Source organism: Lonchura striata, chromosome 1 (assembly GCF_046129695.1).
Source record: "Lonchura striata isolate bLonStr1 chromosome 1, bLonStr1.mat, whole genome shotgun sequence".
Lineage (NCBI taxonomy): Eukaryota > Metazoa > Chordata > Aves > Passeriformes > Estrildidae > Lonchura > Lonchura striata.
This window is the reverse complement of record NC_134603.1, coordinates 695,596-712,603: the sequence shown is the minus strand read 5'-3', so window position 1 is coordinate 712,603 and position 17,008 is coordinate 695,596. Positions and strand designations below refer to the sequence as shown.

Below are 17,008 nucleotides of genomic sequence, written 5' to 3'. Positions count from 1 at the left end.
GCTCGGCTCGGACCCGCTTCCCCGGGGCTGTCCCGAGGGGTTTCGGCCCCTCCGCGATCACGCCCGTGATTCCGCCGTGTGCTGCACCGGGCGCTGCCGGTGCTGCGGTCCCGGTGCCCGGTGTCCCTGGCACCGCCTCTCTACCGCAGGAGCCGGGATCGGCGGTGCCGGGGGTCCCTGAAGTGAGAAGGAAGGAGATGGCACTGCCGGTGGTCCCTGGTGCCGCGGTGCCGGGGGTCCCTGAAGCGAGAGGGGGGCAGTGGGGACACCGGGGTCCCTGGTGCCGCGGTGCCGGGGGTCCCTGAAGCGAGAGGGGGGCAGTGGGGATACCGGGGGTCCCTGGCGCCGCGGTACCGGGGGTCCCTGAAGCGAGAAGGAAGGAGATGGCACTGCCGGTGGTCCCTGGTGCCGCGGTGCCGGGGGTCCCTGAAGCGAGAGGGGGGCAGTGGGGATACCGGGGGTCCCTGGCGCCGCGGTGCCGGGGGTCCCTGAAGCGAGAGGGGGGCAGTGGGGACACCGGGGTCCCTGGTGCCGCGGTGCCGGGGTCCCTAGCGTACGAAGGCGATGGTCCCGGTACCGGGGGTCCCTGACGCCGACCCTCTGTCGCAGGAGCCGGGGTCGGTGGCGATGGCGGAGGAGAGCTCGAGTGGCAGCAGCGGCTCGCCCGGCGCCGGGGACACGCTGCCCTGGAACCTGGGCAAACACCAGCGCTCCCAGCGTGCCAAGGCGGCCGCGGGCAACGGGACGGTGCTGGACCCCGCCGAGAGAGCCGTCATCCGCATCGCAGGTACGGCCCGGGGGACGGGAACGCGTCCGGGGCGTCGGGGTGTGACGGGGGAGCCGGGGCGTGACCGTGGGCTCGGCATGAGCCGCTGTGGGGTGTGGGGGGCCGGGGTGTGTCCGGGGCTCTGGGACGTGCCCCGGGCGACTCAGCGTGCGCGGTGGGGAAGGAGGGGTCGGCGGTGCCTGGAGGCCCGTGGGGGTCCCACGGGGGTCGGGAGATGGAGGGGTGACACAGCGCTGGGAGCTGTGCTGAGGTCGGGGCAGTGAAGCCGCTCTGGGGGGTGCCAAGCCGTGCCGAGCGGTGCCGTGCCGAGCGGTGCCGTGCCGTCCCCATACGGCTGCCGGTGTGTCCCCACCAAATGCTCAGCGTTTCCCTCCCGTAGAGCGCTCGCCCCCCCCGCGGCACAGAACCCTCCCCCGGCTATTTCCGTTACCCCTCCCCGTCCTTCCCCGCCTCCCTCCCTCCCTCCCTCCCTCTCTCCTCCCCGCCCCCCTCATCCCCCCCCGTCGCTGTCCCCGCTCGAGTTTCGGGGCATTAATGTCTATTTTTAGGGATGACGATGCCCCGTCCCATGGGGCCGGTGTGTCCCCCCCCGCCCCAGCTCGCCCACGGCTGGGACTGGGCTCCGAGGGGGGGTCGTTGTGGGCCGCGGTGGGGCCCCCTCGGTGCCCCTCGGGTGGCACTGGGAGACGGAGCTTTAAAAATCCCTCGGTGCCCGTGGGGTGCTGGAGGGGTCCCGGGGGGCGTGACGCCCCCGTCCCCACCAGCCGGAGGGGACGCGGGGGTCTCTGTGAAGGGCTGAGCATTCACTAGGGGAGGGGGCGCCCGGTCTGCCCCTCGAGCGAGGGTGGGGAGGTCGGGGTGGGAATCGGGGGGGTCCCTGCGCCGGCTGTGGGGTGCACCAGGCACCCCCCACCCCATCCCTCATCACCTGCACCCCCAGCCCCGCACGGTCCCCTATCACCTGCGACCCCTGTCCCTTATCACCCACCCCTCGCCCCCCTCGCGCTCCTCTGGGCACGCGTGGGCGCCCCACGGACGGGAACAGCAGCATCGGGGTTCGGGCAGTGCCAGTTTTTGGGGCGTAGAGGACTTCACTTGCCCCGCGCCCCACAGGGTGCCCTGCCCCACGGTGCCGTGTCCGCGGGTGTCGTGTCCGTGGGTGCCGTGTCCGTGGGTGCCGTTTCGCGGGTCGCGGCGCGCCTCGGGGCGGTGTCCGGCGGTTCCTTTAAAGGGCTGGGCGGGGGCATGTCCCGTCCCCAGTCCCGTCCCCAGTCCCGTCCCCTGTCCCGTCCCCCGTCCCGCACCCCTGCCCAGCCGCGGGGTGCGGGGCCGCCGGACACGCCGGACACGCCGGGCACGCCGGACCCCGGCCCCGGCCCCCGCCCTCGCCCCCAAAAGCGCCCTCCGCCGCCATGGCCGCCGCCTGCCCCCCTCCCGCGCCCGAAGAGCAGGACTTCATCCAGGCCTACGAGGACGTGCGGGAGCGCTACAAGGGTACGGGACCCCCGCCCCGCCGCCCCCGGCCGGGGGGCGCAGTGGGGCGCCGGCCGGGGGGGCCGCGGGGAGCGCGGCCGCTCATTCCCATAATTGGGCACGACGGGCACCGCCAGCCCCGGCAGGCCGGGGGGGCCGCGGCGGGGGCCCGGGGGACACGGCCCGGCACCGCGGACCCCGCGGGGAGCCCCCGCGCCGCCGCTCCCGCCCGGCCTCGGTGCCCGCGGGCGGCTGGGGAGCCGTGCCCGCGCCCCCCGGAGGGACGGGAGGGGTCGGTGGCGCTGTGCTGGGGCAGGGGGGTCCCTCCGAATGTTCTGGGGACGGACGTGGGGCCGGGTGGCCGGGGGCGTTGCGGAGGGGGCACGGGCGGTGAGGGTGCGGAGGCGGGGGGCGGTGGAGCGCCGGTGCTCGGCGGTGGCATCGGTGGCGTCGGTGGCGTCGGTGGCATCGGTGGCATCGTTGGCGTCTCGGGGTACGAGCCCCGCGCCGGGTGGTGGGTCTGACCCCGGGGCTGCCCGCAGTGCCCCCGGTGCCTGCGCGTGGCCGAGGGCGCCCCGGTGTCGCGGCGTGGGGCCGGCAGCGGCCGCGGCCATGCCCTTACATGGGAGCGGGTGCTGCCTGCGGGGGGAGCCCGCCCGGCCCCACGCCGGGGGTCGCAGCTGTCCCCGCTGCGGGGTCCTGGCCGCTCCCACCCGCGTGGGACCCCGGTGTCGGGTGGGGGAACGGCCTGCGGTCCCTGCTCGGTGCCACCGGCAGTTGTGCCACCGTGCCGCTGTCCCCCGGCTGAGGGACCCGGGCGCACTTGGCGCTGTCAGGAGCAGCTCAGCACGTCTGAGCCTGGCAGATCTCACCACGGCCCGGGTGCCACCGGCAGGGATGGCACAGGGTTCGGCAGCTGCTGTCCCTCAGCGGTGCCAGGGCACCATGGATGGGTTGGTGAGACTTGGCAGGCAGTGCTGGCAAGTGGCAGGGGTTCATTGTCACCGTGCTGTGCCACCTCTCCAGGTGCTGGTGGCTTTGGCTTTGTGGGTCCTGATGTGTCAGTTTGGTGTCATTCTGCTCCCCCCTCAAGCTGTGCCACCGGGCTCAGTGTCACACTGTGGTGCCCCTTACTGTGTGCCACCGGGCTCAGTGTCACACTGTGGTGCCTCTGAAGCTGTGCCACCGGGCTCAGTGTCACACTGTGGTGCCCCTCACTGTGTGCCACCGGGCTCAGTGTCACACTGTGGTGCCTCTGAAGCTGTGCCACCAGGCTCAGTGTCACACTGTGGTGTCCCTCACTGTGTGCCACCGGGCTCAGTGTCACACTGTGGTGTCCCTCACTGTGTGCCACCGGGCTCAGTGTCACACTGTGGTGCCCCTCACTGTGTGCCACCGGGCTCAGTGTCACACTGTGGTGCCCCTCACTGTGTGCCACCGGGCTCAGTGCCACACTGTGGTGCCCCTCACTGTGTGCCACCGGGCTCAGTGCCACACTGTGGTGTCCCTCACTGTGTGCCACCGGGCTCAGTGTCACACTGTGGTGCCCCTCAAGCTGTGCCACCAGGCTCAGTGCTGTAGGTCCTGGGCAGGTGTGTGGTGTCACCGTGTCACCCTACACTGTCAGGTCCTGGCAGGTTTGGCATCACCAGTGATGCCACCTGGCTTGGTGCTGTAGGACACGGGCTCCGTGTCACTCCTCGGCGGGTGCCAGAGGGTTTGGTGTCACTCTGCACCTCGCTGGGTGCCGGTGGGGACCGAGGGGGGGCTCCTGTCACCCCTTGCCAGGCGCTGGCGGCTTTGGTGCCACGGCCCGTGGGTGGGCGCGGATGCCCGGTGGCCGAGTGGCCGGAGGAGGACAGTTTGTCTGGAGGGGTGGTGATGTCAGGGCTGAGCCAGCACAGCCGGGAAGCCTCTCGAGCCGGGCCAGGCGGGAGGGCTGACACAGCGGCGGTGGGCACGGAGCCCATCGGAGCGGGTGATCCCTGCCAGCGCGGCTGGCACGTGCCGGCCCTGAGGCTCAGAGCCCAGGGGACCCAGCGCCCGCTCTGCCAGGGACTCTGCCACGCGTGGGGCAGGGCTGGAGGTGGCCCTGGCGTGGGGCTGGGCACTGGGGATGCCAAGGGTCCGGGGATCCCCAGGCGAGATGGGCCCTGGGCACCTCGTGCCCTCTCTGTTAGAGCCGTTAATGTGGCACAGGGCCTGTGGGCACTGAAGCCAGGCTGGAGGACACCGTCTCCACGGCCACCATCACCACTGTTGCTGTCACTGTGGCAGCTGGGCCCCAGGCTTGGCATCCATCATCGCCTGTGGGGAACAGCTGGGCCCCTGGGACACCCCGGCCCTTCAGCAGGGTGGTGGGGTGGAGACCGTGCCCGGGTCCCTGCCAGGGTCCCTGGAGATGGCTGGGGGTCACAGTGGCCACAGTGCAGTGACCGTGCCACAGTCCTTCCCAGTGTCCCCGGGAGTGACAGTGGCCCGGTGGCTGCACCGTGGTGACCATGCCACAGACCCTCCTGGTGTCCCTGGGGCTTGGGGGCTGGCTGGTGTCCCTCCTGGTGTTCCTCCTGGTGTTCCTCCTGGTGTTCCTCCTGGTGCCCCTCCTGGTGTCCCTTCCAGTGTCCCTGGGGCTTGGGGGCTGGCTGGTGTCCCTCCTGGTGTCCCTCCTGGTGTCCCTCCTGGTGTCCCTGGGGCTTGGGGACTGGCTGGTGTCCCTCCTGGTGTCCCTGGGGATCTGGCTGTGCCTGCTGGCCGTGGTGGCCACCGTGCAGTGGCTATGCTGGAGTCCCTCCTGGTGTCCCTGGGGCCTGGGGGCTGGCCAGTGTCCTGAGTGTGGTGGCCACAGTGTGGTGGCTGTTCCGCAGTCTCCCCTCAGAGACTGGATGGTGGCTGCAGTGGTTAAGGTGGCACTGTCAGGGACCTTCTCAGTGTCCCCAGGACTCTGGGGGTGGCTGTGATGTGGTGACCCGTGGCTGGTGGCTGTGCTGGCTCTCTCCTGGTGTCCCTGGAGCTCCGGGCTTGGCCAGTGGCTGTGGTGGAGGGGCTGGGTCCCTCTTGGTGTCCCCAGGGCTGGCAGTGGCCGCAGTGTGGTGGCCGTGCTGGGTCCCTCTTGGTGGGTGAGCTTGGGGGGCTGGGCATGGGGGGCACTGTGTGTGCTGGGGGGGGGTTGTGCTGTGCTGGGGGGGGGTCTGGGGGGTGGGAGCACACTGCTGGGGGGGCTGGGCTGTGCTGGGGGGGCAGGGGGATTGTGTTGGGGGGGCTGTGCTGTTGTTGATAGGGCGGTCTCTGCCGTGCTGGTGGCACTCCTGTGCCATGCCGGTGGCACTCGGGCCGTGCCGGTGGCACTCCTGTGCCATGCCGGTGGCACTCGGGCCGTGCCGGGGGGATGCGGGCCGGTCCCAGCGGCTGGGGGGGGGCGGTGTCGGTGCCGCAGGGGCGGGGGGCTGCGGCGGCGGGGCGGGGCCGGGGCCGGGGGGGCGGGACGGACCCGCCCCGGGGCTGCGGGACCGGCCGGCAGCGTGCGGGAGCGCGGGCGGCCATGGAGGGGGCGCGGGGCATCCACCACGAGATCGCCTCCCTCAAAGGTACCGGGGGAGGGGGCGCCGCGAGGGGTCCCGGGGCCGAACCCACGGGGACGGGCGGGAATTCCGCGTCCCGGGGAAGGTTCCGCGTCCCGCGGGGGAAGGGCCGCGTCCCGGGGAGCTCCAGCCGCGCCGCATCCCTCCTGTGCCAATGTCGCAGCGCAGGCAGGAGGGCGGCGGTCACCGGGGACGCCCCGGCATCGCCGGCATCCCTCCGAGTTACTCGGTGCCGCCAGGCCCCTGGCAGGCTCCGCCGCGGCGGTGCCGTGTTACCGAGCCGTGCTGCAGAGCCGGCGCGCTGGGGCGTGAGTAACGGGCGCCGGCGGACGCCGGTCACGGGGCGGCCGGCGGCCACCGGCCCCCGTGGCACCGCAGCGGGCAGAGAGCCACCGCGGGCACGGCACGCAGCGAGCCGCCGGGCCGGGCTCGGGCTGGAGCGAGCCCGGCGAGGGTCGGCATGGACCCGGCGGGAGATGGGATGGACGCCGGGAAAGTCGCGGTGGAGCCCGGGAGCCTCAGGGTGAAGTCAGCGAGGGTCGGGGAGGGATGGGCACCGGCGAAGGCCGTGATGGGCTTCGGGAGGATGGGCACGGGGTGGACCTCGGGCGGCTGGGGATGATCCCGGCAAGGTTCGGGATGAACCCGCCAGGCTCGGGCGATGTCGCAGGCCCCAGCGAGGGATCCCAGGTCGTGTCCCCTCAGCAGAGCACGGGCTGCGGCGAGGCTGATTTACGGTGAGAAATGTCCCAGCGCCGGGATCCCGCCGGCGCCGGGACCCCTGCCGGCACCGGCCTCATTAGGAGCCGGCCTCTGGCCGCGGTGCCCTCCGCAAACAGCCGCGGCTTTGTTCCGCTGGGCACGGGGAGCCCGGCGGCCCCGCCAGACCCCAGCACTGGCACCGGCACCGCCGCTGGCACCGGCACCAGGACGGCAGCGCCGGGCCCGTGGCCAGGAGCCGCTGCCGCAAGCGCTGCCCGCCCCACATTTGGGGGGCTGCCCCCGCCGGGTGGTAGGGATGAGGGGCTCATGGGGTGCACAGGGCCGGGATTGTGGGGGTGCCCCAGCGCCTCCTGCTCCCGGCCCGCCCCGAGGTGCGATGCGGCGAGCGGAGCTGCGGGGCCGATGCGGGACGGCTCTTCCCGGGGGGTGCGGGGCGGTGCCGGCGCCCTGCCCGGCACGGGGCAGCGGCGGGACGCTGGCGATGGCCCCGCTGTCACATCGCGTTGGATCACGGCGGGCGGCGGGCGCTGACGCGGCACTTCCCGGAGGGAGCCGCCGGCGCGGCCGTGACCCCGCTGCGGGCTGGGGGTGCGGGGCCGCGGCTGGGGGGGGGCGCTCCTGCTGCCCCCATCACTTCTCTGTAGATGCCCGCATTGCTTCCTCCGTGGCAGACACCATCACTGCCCCATTGCTGCTCCCATCATTTCTCATCCCTGCCCCCCTTTGTCCCCATCCCTGCCCTCCATCCCTGCCCCCCATCCCTGCCCCCCATCCCTGCCCCCCATCCCTGCCCTCCATCCCTGCCCCCATCCCTGCCCCCATCCCCGCCCCCCATCCCTGCCCTCCATCCCTGCCCCTTATCACTCCCCGTTCCTCTACCCCCATCCCTGCCCCCCATCCCTGCCCTCCATCCCTGCCCCCCATCCCTGCCCTCCATCCCTGCCCCCCATCCCTGCCCCTTATCACTCCCCGTTCCTCTACCCCCATCCCTGCCCCCGATCCCTGCCCTCCATCCCTGTCCCCATCCCTGCCCCCATCCCTGCCCTCCATCCCTGCCCCTTATCACTCCCCGTTCCTCTACCCCCATCCCTGCCCCCCATCCCTGCCCTCCATCCCTGCCCCCCATCCCTGCCCCCCATCCCTGCCCCCCATCCCTGCCCTCCATCCCTGCCCCCCATCCCTGCCCTCCATCACTCCCCCTCCCTCTACCCCCATCCCTGCCCCCCTCGCTCCTGCCATCTCTCCCACCCCGCTGGGATTCGGGGGTGCTGTGGGGCTCTGTGGGTGCAACATGCCGAGGTGGGGCTCAGTCAGGCAGCTGCTGCTCTCCCAGGAGATTCCCTTCGAGGGGGTCTGAGCACCCCAGTGCTCCCAGTGCCCCTGCACCAGCTGTGCTGGCGCCCCAGTGATGGGGGGTCTCGCAACGGGAGCCCTGCTCTGCCACCCCGCTCTGCCCTCCGGGATGGGGAAGTTGTGCGGGTGCTGCTGGGGCCGCTGGAGACACCAGTGCACATCAGGCTTTGGGATCCCCGGGGCCTGGCAGCTCTGGGGCGGGCACCCCGCAGGCGGCAGCCCCCCATGCCTGGCTCTCTGCTCCCCACCAGTAAATCCCAGTGAATCCCAGTGAATCCCATCGGCACGGACTGGCGTGTCGGGGCAGGGGGTGTCCCTCCATTCCCGCAAGGCTGCCGGGGGGCTCCTGCTGCAGCCTTGCAGGAGCCTCACTGCGCTTGGCCAGGGGTGCTGAGGGAGCCTTGGGGGGCTTCCTCCCCTTTCGGGGTCTGTGGGCCTGGGACCCTCCCAGCGTGGGGGACACGCTGGCGCCCCAGTTCGCCCCACACAATTCCTCCTGCTCTGTGAAGGGTGTGCCACTCTCACATCCCCTCACACGGAACCCGCACGGGGGGTGTCGGCGGTGCCGGGGCTCTGCCCAGTCCCACGGCGGAGCTGGGGGTCCCGCTGCTGTGCCATGCGGGGGTCCCGCGGTGCCGCTGGGGGTTGTTGGGCGGTTCTCGGCGCCGGGGGGCTGGGGGGAGCGGCAGCTGCCGCGTCCCCAGCTGCCACCCGGAGGGCGTGGTGTGGCACAGCTGTGGCACCGCCGGGGCCGTGTCACTGCCGGGGGGTGTGGGAGCCGTGGGGTCCCCCTGGTGATGCCGGGACAAACCGGGGCAGGAGCAGAGCAAATATTGACGTGGCAGGATGTGGCTGCCGAGCCCTGCCGGGGTGCCCCTGCCCGCACCCATGCCCGCACACCTGCCGGTGCCCCTGCCCGACTCCCGCCCTGGCTCTGCCTGCAGCCCGGCAGCTCGGGATGCTCGGGCGAGCCCGGAGATGCCGTGCCCGGCTCAGGGACAACCCCCGGCTCGGGGTCCCCTCCGGGGCACTCCACGGGGCCGGTCCCGGGGCGGGGCGGGGCAGGACCCGCGGGGGTTCCCACGCAGGAACCGGCCGGTTGGGTCGGGGCAGGGGGGGAAGCGGGAGGCGGGTCCAGCCGTGTCCCCCCCGGGCGGGAGCCGGGGCCGGGGAGGGGCCGGTGGTGACTCAGGGCTGGGCCTGGGGCCCCCCTGACCCCCCCGACCGGGGGTGGAGCCGCAGCCGCTCCCGCCGTGCCGGCAGCCAGCGCCGCTCCGTGTCGGATCGCGCCGGGACGTGCCGGGCCATACGGGGCTGTACTGGACTGCGGCGGGCTGTACCAGGCCATACCGAGCCGAACTGGACCGTGCTGCGCTGGGCTGGACCGCACTGAGCCGTGTTGGACCGTACTGGGCTGTGCTGGAGCATCGCGAGCCGGGCTGTGCTGGGCCATACTGGGCTGTGCTGGGCCATACTGGGCGGTGCTGGAGCAGCCCGGGCTGTGCCATACGGAGCGGTGCCGGGCCCTGTTGAGCTGTGCTGGGTGAGACGTGACCGAGCCCCGTGCCCTGTGCCCAGTGCCGTGCCCCGTGCAGCTCTGCCCGCGCCATGGTGGCGGGGATGCTGATGCCGCTGGAGCGGCTCCGCTCCATCCTGGAGCTGCTGTTCCGCGAGGGTGTCCTGGTCGGGGAGCGGGACGGGTGCCCCCGGCGCACCCACCCGCAGCTGCCCGGCGTGGCCAACGTGGAGGTTCGGCGCGCCATGGCCTCGCTGCGCTCCCGCGGCCTCGTGCGCCAGACGGCGGCCTGGCGACACCTCTACTGGTACCTGACGGACGCCGGCGTCGCCCACCTGCGCCAGTACCTGCGGCTGCCTCCGGACGTCGTGCCGCGCTCCCTGCAGCGCGTCCCACGCCCCGCCGCCCCGCGGCCCGAGCCCCGCCGCGCCGCCGCCCCGGCCGGCGCTGGCACCCACCGGGCGCGTCCCGCCGCCGGTGACCGGCTCTACCGCAGGAAGGACGAGGGCGAGGGGCACGTGGAACGCATCGCCGTCACCGCAGGGCAGGGGGTGTCCCAGCCGCCCCCCCAGCCCAGCCCGGCCACAGGTACCAAGCAGCGCCCCGGGGTGCTCCTGGTGCTCTCGTGGGTGGGGGGCACTCGGGCCCCTCTGCTGCCAGGGGAGGTCTGGGACAAGGACAAGTCCTTAGGCTCCCCTAAACCTCCCCGTTTCCTAGCCGAGGATGGGGTGGGGGTACCTGCAGGCTCCCGTGCTGTCTGGGGAGGGAGGAGGGTGCTGGGGGCCTCCTCGCTGTGCCCCCCTAACCCCACGGGGACGCTCTGGGCAGGAGTGGTCGCTGGGGGATCACGGGGAGCCGGGGTGCAGGGAGGTGGCTTCCCGGGGTCCCCGAGAGGCCGGTGGGGTGACGGGACTGGGGCGCTGCAGGGGTGGCATTGCTGCCGCCCTCCCCGGCTCCCCTGTGCCGGGGGGTGCCCGTGCCATGGGGGGCAGTGCTTCAGGGGGTCATGGCGGGGAGCGGGGGGGCACTCCGTGGGGATTTTGCACCCCGAGGTCCCCACTGGGCCTAGGGTGGGTCGGACAGACGGCGGCAGCTGGGGCGGGCAGTGCTGCTGGGGAGGGGGCTGCGACTGCGGGGGGGTCCCCAATCCCGCCTCTCTGGCGACACGCGATCCCGACACACGATCGCGGCAGCTGGACCCGGCGGGGGTGCGGGGCGTCCCGTGTCCCACCCCCCCGGGCGGGGCAGCTGTGGTGTCGCTCCGAGGCGGCGGTGCGGGGCCCCCCCCCCGATCCCCCCAGCCTGTGAGTCAGCCCGTGGCCGTGGGCAGCCGCCTCCGGTCCAAGTTTCCAGCCTGGAGGCGCCGAGCCCGTTCCCTGCCAGCGCCGTGAGTCACCGGCCGGCGGGGGGGCCGGGCCCGCGGCGCTGCTGCCCCGTGGGTGCGGGTGCTGCGCGGGCGGCACCCACGTCCCGTGGGGACGGGAGGGGTTCCCCCGAGCTCTGGCCCGGGGGTCACACCTCGCGCTGGGCTCCGGGGCTGCGGTCGCTGCCCGATCCTCGCGTGGGACGCGATCGCGGAGTCCCGGCCGTCCCGTCCAGTCCCGCCGTGCCAGCGGATCCGGCTCCAGGCTTTCCCTCCGCCCCGAGAGCCGCTGCCGGAAAACCCGGCCTGGAACCCCGGCTTGCGAGGACGGGGTCGCGCCGGCGGCGGGGGAACTGCGGGGTCCCCGCGGGGCGGAGGGGATCCCGGTACCCCCCAGAGACCCCATTTTTCCCCCTGCCCGTGGGGACGGCCTCCTTCGGCGGCGGGGCCGTGCCGAGGCTCTTAGTCCTGATGTCACGGCGACCCCCGAGGTGACGGCCTGGTGACCCGCCCCGGTGCCGGGGGGTCCGGGGGTCCTGGGACGCCGCCGCGGTCGCCCCGTCCCGCCCCCGCCCGTGTCATGTTCTAACTCGGGCTCGGTGACGGGCCCCGGTTATTTATATCGACACCCGCTCCCTGTCCGCCCCCCCCCAGCCCCCGCCGCCACCGGCGGAGCCGCGCTGCGCCCTCGCTCCGCGCTCCGCACCTGTCCGCACCCTGCCCGCACCTGCCCGCACCCTGCCTGCCCATGAAGGTCGTACCGGGTGGGTGAGACCGGTGGGGCTGCGGAAAGGACGGGAACGGGGGGGCTGGCGCCGCCGGGGCGCGTTGTCCCGGGATATAAAAAGCCGGGATGAAGGGGACACTCCGGGGGGGGGACGCGGAACGGGGGGGACACGGGGGGGCCCTGCCGGTGCGGCGGGCAGGAGGCGTCTCCGCGCCGCGGTTCGGGAGGGGTTAAGGCGGAGAGGGCGCTGCCCCGTGGGGGCGGGCGCTGGTTCGTCCCTGACCCGCCGAGCCCGGCCGGTGCCGAGCCCGTCCCGTGTCCCCCATGGAGGACACCGGGTCCCTGTTCCCGTCGCTGGTGGCGGCGGGGCACGCGGCATCCCTCGCCCTGGTCTGGTACTGGCGGCGGCAGCGGGACGAGCCGGGGGGCACCGGTGAGTTCGGCTCCGCTCGGCCCCCCCGCGCCGCGCTCGGCTCGGCCCCTCGCCCCGCCCACCCGCCCCGGGGAAGGGGGAGCCACACGACACCGGCAGCCCCGCTGGGTCCCGGTGGGTGGGTGGGGGTCCTGGGGGGGACCCACGCACCGTGGGGTGGGGGACGAGGGGAGAGACGTGCCGCCTTGGGTTCTGGGGAGCTTCACCTGCCGTGGGGGAGCATCCTGGTGGGAGTGGTACCCAAGTGATGGGAGCGATGGTACCCAAGGGTGACTCAGCACTGGCAGAGTGTGCCCCCCGCCCGGTGCCGCCGCCCCGTGCCCACCCCGTCCACTCTGGCACTTTTTCGAGTGGAGGTCCCGCCAGGAGCTTCCCTGGCACTGAGCTGGCTGCCCAAACCCTTCCGCAGCATCCCCATCCCGAGGCATGAAGGTGCCAAATATTTTTGGGGACGGGTATCTGGTGACAGAGGAGGCCGGCAAGGGCCGAGAGGATGCCGGTGTCTGGGGGTCCTCTGAGACCCCCACGCGCACCCCCGGCGCGGCCGCAGCCACCTGTATCGGAGCTGCCGGGGCGCTGCCGGCGGCCCCGGCCCTCCCCCCCGGTACTTTCCAGGGCGTTGGCTGCGGCTTCCGTCGGTCTGTGTGTGGCACTGGGCACCGTCACGCGGCCGCCGCCGCTCCGGGATGGCTCCGCTCCCGCGGCCGCCGCGCTGGGAATCCACCGCCGAGCCCGCGGCCGGCGGGAGCTGCGGCGGCCGGTGCCGGTGCCGGTGCCGGTGCCGGTGCCGGTGCCGGTGCCGGTACCAGATAAGGCGGGCAGGGCACCTTGGCCGGGCCGGAGCCCCCGCTGCTCACGGCCGGGGGGGCCGCTGGCTGTCCCTGGCGCCGGTCCAGCCCGAAGGACACCCCCAAGGTCGCACCTGCCGGGGCCCATCACCGCGCCGCGCCGCGCCCCCCCCGAGCCGGGAGCTCCCGGGGGGCTCCGGCGGCATCGGCCGCGCTGGGCGGCGCTGAGGGCTGCGCTTCTGCCGCCCCTCGGGGCTCGGGGATGTGCCCCGGTGCTGCCCGCGCCCGGCTGCGCCACGCCGGGGCAGCGGTCCGGTTTAGAGCGAAACCCAAGTGGTGGGGAAGGGGGACTGCCCGGTGCCCATGAAGGAGCTGCTCGGTGCCCGCGGGGGACTGCCCCGTGCCCGCAGTGGATTTCTCGGTGCCCACAAAGGGCTGCTTGGTGCCCACGGGGGGCTGCCCGGTGCCCGCGGTGGGTTTCTTGGTGCCCACAAAGGGCTGCCCGGTGCCCGCGGGGGACTGCCCGGTGCCCGCGGGGGACTGCCCGGTGCCCACAAAGGGACTGCCCGGTGCACATGAAGAACCTGCCCGGTGCCCGCGGGGGACTGCCCGGTGCCCACAAAGGGGCTGCCCGGTGCACATGAAGGACCGTCCCGGTGCCCGCGGGGGACTGCCCCGTGCCCGCAGTGGGTTTCTCGGTGCCCACAAAGGGACTGCCCGGTGCACACGAGGGGCGGGCTGTGCCAGCTGCTCTCGGTGTCACTTGTGGCACAGTGCCAAGGCAGGTGTTTTCGGGGACAGCCACAGCTCAGCCGGAACTCCTGTCCGGGTCTGCATCCCCATGCCCGCGGGGCAGAGGGCTGGAGGGCAGAAGGCTGGGGGAGGCTCGGGCGGGCGAGGCAGAGCTTGGCAGCCTGGTGGCGGCGCCGGCTGGTTTTGGCAGCAGGATGCCGCTGTTTGTTTGGCTCCGCTCCGGTTTCCAAGGCTGCCAGAGACGTGGCGGCAGTGGGCGGGTGGGGGCCCCAGAGGTTTGGGAACCCCCCCGTGTCCCCCTTTCCGCTCCACTCAGCTTTTCCACCGCGCTGGCGGCTCTGGCTGTGCCAGGCCGGGAGCGTTGTTGGATGTTGCTTCTGGCCGCAGCAATGACTCACCAGCCTCGAGGGGCCGTGGCTGGCAACCACCGGCATCCCCGGCGCGGCCCCCCCGACACGGCCTCCGCCCCCCGGCACTGCCTCTGGCGGCCACGGGGAAGCTCTTCCCGCCGCTGTCCCACGTCCTCCGCGGTGCAGCCGTGGGAAGCGTCCCGGAGCCGTGGGAAGCGTCCCGGAGCCCTGGCAGCGTGCGGGAAGCGTGGCGGGCGTGGCAGGCGCATCCCACGGGACACGTCCCGTTCCAGGCGGCGTTCCCCGTGGCCGGCTGCTATCGGCCCGGCTCGGCCCCCCTGCCCCCGCCGGCTCCTTATCTCCGCAGCACAGACGGGCCGCTGCCGCTGCCGTGGGTCGGCACCGTGCCCGTGCCGTGCCGTGCCGTGCCCAGCCCCCACTCCTGGGCCTTGCTGCTGACCTGGTTCATCCTGGCTGGCTTGTGCCATGTTGGGTTTTAACGTCAGACGCCCCCCCCCCCCCCAAAGCCCCCGAGACCCCCCAAGACCCCCGTGCTCCCCACAGCATGGATGTGCCTTGCCCCAGCAGCCCACTCAGTACCCAGGGTGCTGGCACGGGCTGCAGCCGACCTCAAACCACTCCAGTGCCTCCCTGATGGGGGACCCTGTGCCATGCCATGCCCGTGCCTGGCCGTGCCATGCCATGCCTGTGTCCATGCCATGCCTGTGTCCATGCCTGTGTCCCTGCCTGGTGGTTCCAGCCCCTCCAGCTTTGTCCCGGCTGCCCGCTGCGCTCTGCCCACAGCCGTGCGGGACCGGGGGGTTCCCAGCAGAGCGGCCGGGGGTGGGCTCCGCGCTTCCCAGGAGCAGGAGGAGCCGGGCTGGCGGAGGCCGTGGGCTGTGTGAGTCACTGGCCGCGCTCTGGCCGCGCTCCGGGCACGGATTCCGCTGCGCTCCCACCAGACGCGGCCGGACGCCGAGCGGGGCGGGGGGCGCCGGGCCAGGACGCGCCATGGGCTTCTCGCTCTGCTGCTGCTGCTGCTGCGGGCCAGGAGAAGGTGACCTGCGGGCCGGGGGGTTGGGGGGATCGGGATGCCGTGGCATCCCCCAGGACCCCCGTCCCCGCCGCAGGCCCCTTCCCAGCACAAACAGATCCGGCCCTGCGTGTGCTGGCGGGCTCGTCCGACCGCGGGGCGGGGGCACAGGGGGTCCCGGCGGTTTGGGGGGCGTCGGTGGGGAAAACACCCACCGCGAAACGCGCTGAGGGCTCCCCTTGGCACAGGGACCCCTGTGGGGAGAAGAAGCCAGGGGGAACGGGTGCTGGAGTAAGCGGTTCGTGCTGGGGGCGAGCTGCCCCCACCCCCGGGAGCTCTGTGTGTGTGGAGGGGCCGGGACGCGGTGCTGGAGATGTCAGGGTGCCCCGCGGCTGCACTACCGGCTGCTCCGGGGGGCTCCGGGCGGAGGGGTGCGGCTGGGGGGGAAAGGGGATGTAGGGTGCCGGCTGTGTGGGGTGCGGAGTCCCAGCACGGGGGTCCTGAGCGCAGGAGGGGGTGTCCGGTCCGGACATCGCCCCGGGGTGTGGGATGGAGTTCCCCCGGATCGCAGGGACGGGGAGTTCCCCCCGGATCCCTCCGGTTTCCCCGGGTGCTGCGGGCGGTGGCGCAGCCGGGGCCGCTGAGGGGAGGGCGGGGCGGAGCGGGGCGGGTCCCGCCCGTTTCCCCGTCCGCCCGTCCCGTCCGCCCGGTGCCGCCGGTCGGTCCCGGCCGTGGGTCCGTCGGTCGGTCGGTGGATGGTGGGTCCCGTCCAGTCCCGTCCGGTGGAGCCATGTCGGGTCCCGGTGGGGACTGGCTGAGCGGCGGCTCCGGGCCCGAGCGGCGGCGGTACCTGAGCGCCCGGCTCTGCTGCACCGGTGACCGAGGGGAGCGGGGCCGGGGGGGCGCGGCGGAGGGAGCGAGGGGGTCCTGGGGCGGGAGGGGAGCGCGGGGGGCGCTGGCGGCGGGGGTGCGGGAGCGGCGGGACGGGGGGGACCCGGCGGGGCGGGGGGACACGGGGAAAGGCGGATCCCCCCCCCCGAGCAACGCCCCCGCTGTGACCCCGCCCTCAGGGCCGGGCCGGGCTGCGCCGAGCCTGGGGCGGGCTCTGCCGGGAAGGGCTGGTTGTGGAAATGTGTGCGCGTGTTTGTGTTTGTGCGTGCCTCCCACCTGTGTGCGGGCGCGCGTCCCTCGCGTGTGTCCGCCCGAGTGTGTCCGTGCACTCAGGTGTGCACAGGCGTGCATGGGAGCGTGTGTGAGCTGCACGTGTGTCTGTGAGGGGGTGCGTGGGCATGGGAGCGAGCTGCTGCACACTCGTGTGTGTGCGTGCGTGGTGTGCATGGCTCTGTGTGGCTGTGTGCGTGTGTGTGTGTGCATGCCTGTATTGTGTGTGCATTCCTCTGTGTGTGCATGCCTCTATGTGTGTGTGTGTGTGTGCATGGCTCTGTGTGGCTGTGTGTGTGTGTGTGTGCATGTCTGTGTGTGTGTGCATGTGTGTGCGTGTGTACATGGCTCTGTGTGGCTGTGTGCGTGTGTGTGCATGCCTGTATTGTGTGTGCATGCCTCTATGTGTGTGTGTGTGTGTGCATGGCTCTGTGTGGCTGTGTGCGTGTGTGTGTGTGCATGCCTGTATTGTGTGTGCATTCCTCTGCGTGTGTGTGTGCATGTGTGTGCGTGTGTGCATGCCTCTGTGTGTGTGTGCATGTCTGTGTGATGTACACACACACACCTGATGTGTGTGTGTACAAATGTGTTACACGCAGTGGCACACAGATGTATTCTCTGTGTGTGTGTGTGTGTGTGTGTGTGTGTGTGTGTGCACAGGGTGTCCTGGTGCATGTGTGTGTACAAATGTGTTAGATGCAGTGGCACACAGATGTATTCTCTGTGTGTGTGTGTGTGTGCACAGGGTGTCCTGGTGCATGTGTGTGTACAAATGTGTTAGATGCAGTGGCACACAGATGTATTCTCTGTGTGTGTGTGTGTGCACAGGGTGTTCTGGTGTGTGTGTACAAATATGTTACACACAGCGGCACACAGATGTATTCTCTGTGTGTGTGTGTCCCTGCACACCCCGTGTGTGTGTCTGCACACGTGTCTGCGCCCTGTGTGCATGTGCCGGTGTCTGTGTGTC

General features: G+C 72.6%; 1 protein-coding gene and 1 pseudogene across 1 annotated transcript in view; both read left to right on the top strand.

The window, feature by feature from the left end:
* The window catches only part of PLEC (plectin), an 83,846-nt gene that overhangs the window by 1,323 nt on the left and 65,515 nt on the right, over positions 1-17,008 (top strand). The window contains exon 2 of the mRNA XM_077781463.1: positions 610-787. Coding sequence (XP_077637589.1) covers positions 628-787 — 160 coding nt within the window. The 5' untranslated portion in view covers positions 610-627. The remainder of the gene's footprint in view (positions 1-609; positions 788-17,008) is intronic.
* On the top strand, positions 9,455-10,821 carry LOC144246324 (small ribosomal subunit protein eS10B pseudogene; annotated as a pseudogene).